Source organism: Pseudozyma flocculosa (assembly GCF_000417875.1).
Source record: "Pseudozyma flocculosa PF-1 unplaced genomic scaffold scaffold00012, whole genome shotgun sequence".
In the NCBI taxonomy this organism is placed as follows: domain Eukaryota; kingdom Fungi; phylum Basidiomycota; class Ustilaginomycetes; order Ustilaginales; family Ustilaginaceae; genus Pseudozyma; species Pseudozyma flocculosa.
In genome coordinates, this window is record NW_006920880.1 from 766,714 (window position 1) to 775,316 (window position 8,603).

General features: G+C 68.9%; 2 protein-coding genes across 2 annotated transcripts in view; both read left to right on the forward strand.

Annotated features, from left to right (window-relative positions):
- The window catches only part of PFL1_03984 (uncharacterized protein), a gene marked incomplete at both ends in the record, with an annotated part of 7,108 nt that extends 7,033 nt beyond the window's left edge, over positions 1–75 (forward strand). The window contains one exon of the mRNA XM_007881507.1: positions 28–75. Coding sequence (XP_007879698.1) covers positions 28–75 — 48 coding nt within the window. The remainder of the gene's footprint in view (positions 1–27) is intronic.
- A 1,962-nt stretch (positions 76–2,037) lies between these two features.
- PFL1_03985 (uncharacterized protein) lies at positions 2,038–8,534 on the forward strand (the record flags this gene model as incomplete). Its single annotated transcript, XM_007881508.1, has 2 exons — positions 2,038–2,348; positions 2,444–8,534. 2 exons carry the CDS (start codon positions 2,038–2,040, stop codon positions 8,532–8,534), a joined length of 6,402 nt encoding a protein of 2,133 aa, XP_007879699.1.
- Between the last annotated feature and the right edge of the window lie 69 nt (positions 8,535–8,603).

Consider the following 8,603-nt stretch of genomic DNA (forward strand, 5'->3'; position numbering starts at 1 on the left):
GGCAGTGGTGGCGGCGGTGTCGCCAAGCCGTCGGATGCTGCGCTCAACTCGCTGTTTGTCAAGAAGCGCCGATGAGGTGGCGTGGCGGCGCGGGTCGACGATGGATGGACTCGGAATCATAGAGGCGGTAGTAGACTGTGGCGCGGCCTGTGCAGCGTGGCGATGTCGGGCGGGGGTCAGCAGCAGCAGCAGCAGCAGCAGCAGAGTGTGTGTGATGGGGTCGCGCAGGCACCTGGCGTACAGCTCTGCTAGGTGGGCCGCCACAGACACAGCCCGGACGACGACGTGGAAAGAATAGGAGTAGTGTCGAGGGTTGCGAGGGGCTTGGCAGTCACGACGGGCGGAACGAGCGAGCCAGACGCCTGTGCCGAAAGCAAGATGACCTCCGTCGGTCTTGGAGTTTTCCTTTGGCCCGGGCCCGGGCCCGCCCAGCCAATTTTGAGATGCCGGGCGGGGATTGACGGCTTCGGGGGTCGAGAAACGCAGGCAGGCAGGCGGGCAGGCACGCACGATGATCCTCGGCTGCATGGCTGCGTGCCTTGGTTGCTTTGTGAGGGGAAGCGGGCAGGGCAGGGCAGGGTAGGGCGCGCCAAGCCATCGTTGCCATGCAGAGAGAGCCAGCAAGCTAAGCAACGCCAGAGTTAGGCAGCAACGTGACAGAAGCAAGAGGCAAGGCAAAGTGGTCGGACACGGTTGCCTACCTGCCTGCCTGTCTAGCTGCGTCTGCGTTCAAGCCGCGGTAGGGTAGGGTCGAGTGTGCGAATTCGCAATGGGCAGATGGAAGAAGGCAGGCATGCTTATGGGCGGGCGAGCGAGGGAACTGCGTGCTGCGTGCGTGTTGTTGCAGAGGCCGGTAGAGGTAGCCCAGGGCGGGCAGGGCTAGGCTAGGCTACATAGGCTAGGGTGAGGCTGGGGACCGAGGCTAGGGAGAGATGGACCCTGTCTGCCAGGCAGCGTCGATCCGCTTGACCAAGCCAGCAGCCAGGCAGGCAGGCAGGCGGAGCGCGCTGCACACACGTACTCTGCACACTTTCTTCGGTCGACCGCGTGTAGCAACGCACGCAGCCTCGCTCGCAGGTAGGCGTAATCATGCCTGCCCCCGCCCTTGTCCCTCGAGTGGTGGCCCAGGTCTGGACCAACGCCACCCACCTTGCCCTGCGTGTTGGTCGGGTGCTTTTGATGCTACGCTGCTGTCCAACAGCGGAGAGGCAGGCGCAGGCGCAGGCTGGGTCGAGCCCAACCGGGAGCCACCAGGTTGAGCGAGGGCTCAAGGATGGCCTAACGAAGCGTTGGACCGAGCGGCAAATCGAGTTGCGAGGCGAGGCCTAGGCAGAAAAACACGCACCCACGCACGCGCCCGCCTGCCTGCCTGACAGAGAGGAGGAGCAGAGGGGCGGCGGACAGCTCCGACCCCGACAGCTCCGACTCGAGTCTCGTCGAGGCAGGCTGACGGGCCAGGGCCAGGGCGCGGGCCGCCGACGCCCCTTCGGTGCCTGCCGCGCCTTCCCCGCCCCGCCTCGCCTGGCTTCCTTTCATCGTCACCACCACCACCACCACCACCGACGGATCGCCACCGTCTCTCCAGCTCCCTACACTATCATCCCATACCCCTCCCGCCCTCCCTCCCTGCCTCCCTGCCTCCCTCATCATCCATCCACCCGCCGTCGCTCTGGCCACCCACCCTTGACGACCCACCCCCGCTTGCCTTGCTTATACACCCACGCACGCGCTCTTGCTCCACCGCCTCGCACCGCACCGCACCGTCTCGCCTCGCCATTGCTCCATCTCGCGATCTGATACCACCACCACCATCATCCCTGCTCGACCCACTCGCCCGCCCAGATGTCGTCCAGCAACTCCTCGGCACGCTCATAGACGCCGCGGCCCACCCCCCTTCCCGTGTCACACAGACGGCTGCGGCGGCCACCCTCTCCATCCCCCCCACCCTACTAGCCTGCCTGGCCAACACGCGGCGCACCCTCCTGCTCCATCCTCCAATCACTTCCGCCGCCGCCGCCGCCGCCGCCGCCGCCCACCATGTCCGACTTTGAGGGCAAAAACTTCAACACCGGCTTCCAGGGCCTCGTCACCACCGCAGCCATCTTTGCCGGAGTAGGCGGCGCCGCCATCATCGGCTACGAGACTCTCCGCCAGCTCCGCCGCCTGCCCAAGGTCGAGTTCGTCCGCTTCTGGAAGCAGAAGCGCGCAGACCGCGAGGGACACGGCGGCGTCGATGGCGCCGCAGACCCGGAAGCCACCGCCGGCGCTGGCATCGGCACTCGCTCCAAGCTCACCTGCGAGGACTGGGAGATGGGCCATTTCTACCAGGCTCGCATGTTTCACGCAACGTGAGTCCCGCCCCTCTCTCGCCGCTCGCACGCACGCGCCCTGCGGCACGACTGACGCGGCTGCCTGCCCTCTTCCCCACCCTTGTCTCCGCCAGCACCCCGTCGCCGCCGCTCTCGCGCTGGCCGTTTGGCTGGATCAAGCAGGCCATCAAGTTCTCGGACCAGTTCTACGCCGAGCACACGGGCATGGACACGGTCGTCTACGTCCGCTTCCTCCGCGCCTGCCTCCGCTGGACCCTCCTCCACACCCTCACCACCGCAGTCATCCTCCTCGTCATCCACATCAAGTACAGCAAGGGCGTCGCCGCCACCGACATGTCGCGCGCATCGCTCTCCTACCTCGTCACCGTGCCCGGCCCCGGCTGCGACGACATCGGCGACACGAGCTGCGCGCGACTCCCAAACGAGCAGGGCCGCTCCCTCCTCTGGATCCACCTCTGCCTCATCTGGTACATCACCCTCACCTGGCTCTACGCCCTCTGGTGGATCGCAAAGGGCTCCCTCCGCATCCGCCGCGGCCTCATCCAGCAGACCCGCGACCGCATCATCGAGTCCCGCAGAAAGGCCGCCGAGGAAAAGCAGCGCCTCGCCCAGGCGGAGCATGAGGGCGGCCAAGGCAGCCACGACAGCGTCGACGGCAGCACCTCGCCGCACCCCAAGCTCGCCCTCGGCTCGGCACAGGGCCTGCCTGCCGACACCAGCGAGGGCTGGAGGCAGCGCACCCTCATGGTCATGAACCTGCCTCCGACCATGCGCGACGAGGCGAGCATCCGACGCTACTTTGAAGAGTTCCTCCGCCCAGACGATGCCAGCATCCTCTCTGACTCGCACGACGGCGGCGACGCCCGCCACGTCGATGACGAGGACGAGGACGAGGACGAGGAGCACCGGTCCGGGCGTGCCAACGGCGGCGGAGCGGGGCGGGCCGAAGGCGACGCCAGCCTCGAGATGGGCAGCTCCGAGGCGGACCACTCGCGCAGGGGCCTCGTGTCGATGGACCACGAGCGGAGCAGCTCGGGGCGCCACCGCTCGTCAAACGCCGGCGACGCGCCCGTGGGCCCCGAGCCGGACCTCAACCCGGACCGCCACCTCAAGAGCCCCGTGCAGACCGTCGTGCTGGTGCGCAAGATGAACGAGCTGTCGTCGATGCTGGGCCGAAGGCAGGACGTCCTCAACCAGCTCGAGGCCGCGCACATCAAGCTGGCGCAGAACGTCATGGCGACCGTTGGGCGGCGGACCATCAAGTTGCGGCGGCGGGCCAAGCGCGATGCCGCCAAGACCAGGGCCGAGGACGCGGCCGACGAGCGGGTCAGTTGGGGTCACCGCCGAGGCGTGCTGGGCATCGTCACCGACTTCTTTGGCAAGCTCGGTCGCCGCCGGGCCGCGAAGGGGGAGGGTGGCGGCGGCGGCAGCAGCGGCAATGGCAATAGCCGGCATGCAGCCGGCGACCCCATGCCCGACAGCGAGCCCGCCTCGGGCGCGCACACGCCCGACCAGCTTGAGCTGGATCTGGAAAAGATGGCGCCGGCCCACCTCACCGACGAGGCCAAGGCCAAGATCGACGACCTGGCGCGGCGGCTGGCGCGCTTCTCGCCGGCCAACGCCGGCCTGCACGGGCGCGAGCAGCCGCTCATCGGCCAAGACGGCGAGGGCAAGGACAACGAGATGCACGAGACGGTGTGGGAGGCGCTGGCCGAGGTGCCGCGCGAGATGCTTGACCCGTACCAGCCCGTGACGCGCCTCTCGGCCCTCTTCCGCGGCCAGACGGTGCCGACGATCGACTACCTGCTGACCAAGCTCAACCTGCTGACGGCGCTCGTCACCGAGATGCGCTCGCGCCCGCCGACGAGCTACGAGCCGACGTCGACGGCCTTTGTCACGTTCCGCGACCCGCGCCAGGCGCGCATGGTGTGGCGCGAGCTCAAGAGCCAGATTGTGGTCAAGGTGCGGCTGGCGCCCGAGGTCAAGGACCTCGACTGGGAGCGCCTGATGCGCACCTCGTTCACCGGCGACCTGGTCCGCGGCCTCGGCGTCAACGTCGGCTTCTGGGCCTTTACCATCTTCTGGGTCATCATCATCAACATCATCACCAACACCCTCTTCTCGGTGCAGTCGCTCAAAAAGGTGCTGCCGGGCGTCCAGCAGTTTTTCGACTCGCACAAGAGCTTCGAGGCCTTCCTGTCGATCACGCTGCCGACCGTCATCGTGTCGCTGATCACCATGTCGATCCCCGAGCTCATCTTCCAGACGAGCAAGCGCGCCCAGGGCTTCGTCACCTTCAGCGCCCTCTACGACATGTGCCTCATCCGCTACTGGAAGTTTGTCATCTGCAACATCGTCATCTTCTTCTGCGTCGGCGTCACGACGGTCAAGGCGATCCTGTCGCAGGTCGACGAGTCCGGCCGGATCCTCGACAACATCGCCTTCAGCTTCCCGACGGCGGCGCCGTTTTTCGTGTCGTACATGATCCTCCAGCTGGCGCTCCAGTCGGGCTTTGAGCACGTCGGCTTCATGATTGCGCTGCTGCAGCACCTCGGCGCGCGCAAGGCCGTCACGCCGCGGACGCGCGCCCTCAAGACGCTGCCGCGCAACTTTAACCGCTACTACTGGCTGCCGCTCCACATCAACATCATGGCGATCCAGTTCATCTTTGCCGTCCTCAACCCGCTCGTGCTGCCGTTTGCCCTCGTCTACATGGCCGTGGCGCTCGTCGTGTTCAAGAAGAACTTCGCCTACCACTACTACCGCCGCTTCAACGAGATGCAGGGCGTCGTCTACTTTGTCCGCATCCTGCGCTACAGCCTCGACGCGCTCACCGTGATGCAGGCGGTGCTCCTCATCTTTTTCAGCGTCACCCACCAGGGCTCGGTCTACATTGGCATGACGGCCGTCCTGATCCCGCTCACCGTCATTGTCAAGCTGCTGGCCACGCGCCTGTGGAAGTCGCAGTGCCGCGCCGTCGAGGACGAGGAGGCCGAGGCCGTCTGCGGCATCGACTCGCGCGCCACGCGCTGGGGCGAGAAGCACGACCGCAGCGACTACGGCGAGGCCGCCCACGACGACGCCCTCGACAGCCGCAGCCCGCTCGACGCCCGCGCCAGCGGCCGGTACCCGTCGATTGTGCCGCCGCCCCAGACCGGGTCGACCTTCTACCGCGCCTGGCAGCGCGTCCACGACTCGTTCAACGCCAACGGCATGGACAAGATGAGCTACCTCGCCTCGGCCCACGCCAAAGGCCAGAAGGTCCACCACCCGCTCGAGGTGGGCGCCAAGACGCTCGCCAAGACGCCCGAGCACCTCCTCAAGCGCACGGCGGCCCAGGGCAAGCACCTCACCTCGGCCGCCAAGCACCACCTCGGCCTCGACCCGCTCGCCGGCGGCGGCGGCGGCGGCAGCAATAACAACTCGAGGAGCAGCGTCGACCGCTACGGGCCGGACCACTCGTCGCAGCGCAGCGCGCCCTCCTCGCGCCCGGCGACGGGCAACGCCCCCGGCAAAAAGAACCGCACCATCAGCTTCAACCAGGCCGAGCCGGCCGACGAGACCAACGAGCAGATCCGCCACGAGCTGCGCGTCGCCCGGGCCGTCTCGAAGCGGCGCAAGGGCGACTACGGCCGCTCGCGCGCCTCGACCCTGGGCCTCACGCGCGGCAACAGCACCAAGAGCGAGGAGCGCCCCTTTCTGTCGGGCTACGACGCCGTCTCGGCCCACGCCCCCGTCGCCAGCGAGGACGACACCGAGCTCAGCTTCGCCGACGGCGACGCGCCCTTCCTCGAGCTGCACGAGGAGATGGCGCGGTCGAGGAGCATCAAGCGCACCGCGAGCCGCCGCCTGGCCTACAGCCACAGCACGCTCAAGCAGCGCCGCCGCGGGCAATTCCCGGCCCTCGACGCCGAGCTCCTGCACAACGGCCTCGGAACGCCCATCCGCGAAGTCTCCGAGTTCGGCGGGTCGCACCAGACCGAGGCCGCGGCGCGCAAGATGGCCGAGGCCAACGCGGACGGCGAGCGGCTGCCCAAAGAATCGTCGCTCGGCAAGGCGCTCCGCTCCGACGGCGACGTCGTTGACGATGGTTCCGAAGGCTCGTACTACGGCGACAGCGACGAGGAAGACGAGGACGACGATGCAGCCCGTCCGCTCGTGTGCCCGCATGCACCCGTGCGCTGGGACGACACGCCGAGCAACGTCGCGCGGTACAACAACCCGTTCTACAACCGCGAGCTCGACCCGTACCTCTGGCTGCCGCGCGACCCGCTCGCCCCGCTCGACCTGTGCGACACGATCGAGTGGCACGGACCGGCGCTCGTCAGCTCCCAGGGCGGTCCCGGCCGCGTCGGCGAGTGGGACGACGACGATGACGACGACGACGACGAGACGGGCGACGGCACCGACGGCGACGGTATCCGGTTCGGGGGCGAGGCGGGCGACGAGAAGCTCACCCACCTCGACCTGCTCGATGGCCACGAGGAGATCATGGTCTCGAGCGCCCTGGCGCGCCACCTGGAGCAGGTCGAGGACGTGGACCAGGCGCCGGATCCGGCCGCGAGCCTGCCCAAGAACCTGATGGAGGACTACAAGCGTGCGCTGCGGCGGCAAGACGCCAGCGTCGACGGCCTGGCGACGACGACGAGCCAGGCGTCGTCGGACGGCACGTTCATGGGCGGCAACCGCAGGCTCAAGCACGTGGCGAGCGGCGGCGCTGGAGGCGGCGGCGGCGGCGGCGGCGAGAGCTTCAAGTCGCCGACGCTGTCGGCCCGCATCCTGGCCGACGAGCGCTTCGCCGGCCTGGAGCCGCTCGACCTGACGGCGTCGACGCTGCGCGCCAGCTCGAGCATCGACACCGAGATGGCGTCGCCGCAGACGGCCCTGTCGGACGGCTCGCAAACGCTTCCGCCGTCGATCTCCCTCCAGATCCCACAGCGGCGATCGAGCGGCGCCTCGACGGTGCAGCGCCTCAGTCCGGGCGCCGTCAGCCCGATGGCGCTGCGGAGGACGACGAGCACAGAGAGCCGGGATCCGCTGGCGCATACGCCCGACGAGGCCGAGGATCCGATCGCGCGGCAGGAGGTCTTGGCGTCCGAAGACCACTCGACGTCGACGGCGTCGCCCATGACGCCTCGGCTGCGGGCGGGCTCGTCGGGCGGCGCAGGCAGCAGGCGACCGGGCACCTCGGACACGATCAACTCGAGCGCGACGACGACGGGCGGCGACCGACGGCGCATGGCCGTGAGCCACTCGGGCGTGTCGTTTGCGCCGGCCGAGGAGGGTGCCGAGTTTGGGCAGACGCTCAGGAAGCCTCGGCCGAGCCCGGGGCACCCGAAAAGGCGCGGCTCTGGCGTCTACAGCCAGGGCGGCGGACCGGGACCCGGCTCGATGGCGAGCACGAATGCGAACCGGGTCGTGACGCTGCGTGCGGCGCTCAAGGCCGAGGCGCTGGAAGAGGAGCGGCGCTTCACGCTCAAGGAGAAGCTGACGAAGCGCGGGCGCAAGTCCAAGGGCGGCGGCGAGGCCAAGGCGGGCGACGGCGACGACGAGGGCGGTGCGGCGGCCGACGATGGCGACGGCGCCGAGAGCAGTGCTGCGGGCCTGGGTGCGGGCGGGGGGTCGGGCATGCACCGCACGGGCTCGATCATGGCGCGGTACGAGGCGCGGCAGCGTCGTCGCGAGAAGAACGCGAGCGAGTTTGGGCTCGAGGGCAACATCCACGAGAGCCCCGAGGACGAGGGCGCGGGCGCGGGCGCGGGTGTGGGCGAGTACAGCATCGCGCCGGCGACGCAGATCAACGACGCGTCGGTGCCGTCGTGGGTGCGCAGCCCGCGCGACACGGGGGCGAGCCGGTTCAAGGTGGCGGCGCTGGGCGCCCTCAGCCTGGCGCGGGCGCACACGACGGCGACGGGCCGGCAGAGCAACAACGCGGCCAAGGGCGGCGGTGGCACCAGCAGCGGTGTCGGCAACGAGGCGGCGGCGGCGGCGGCGGCGGCGACGAGCCAGGCGGATCGGCTGGCCCAGGCGCGCAGCCAGTGGGATCAGCGGTACGCCTCTGGTGGCTCCGAGTTGCAGATGAAGGAGCTGGGCAAGGGCGGCGGTGGCGAGGCAGGCGACACCGGCGGTGATGGTGTCGCTGGCGCCGACGACGAGGGCGATGCGCCGACACCCCGACCGCAGGACCAGGACCGGGCGCTGTGACCGGTGCCAGACGATGCCGGCTGGTTGATCAGCTTCCGGATAGATGAGTTTAAATCGCCCCCTGTTTCC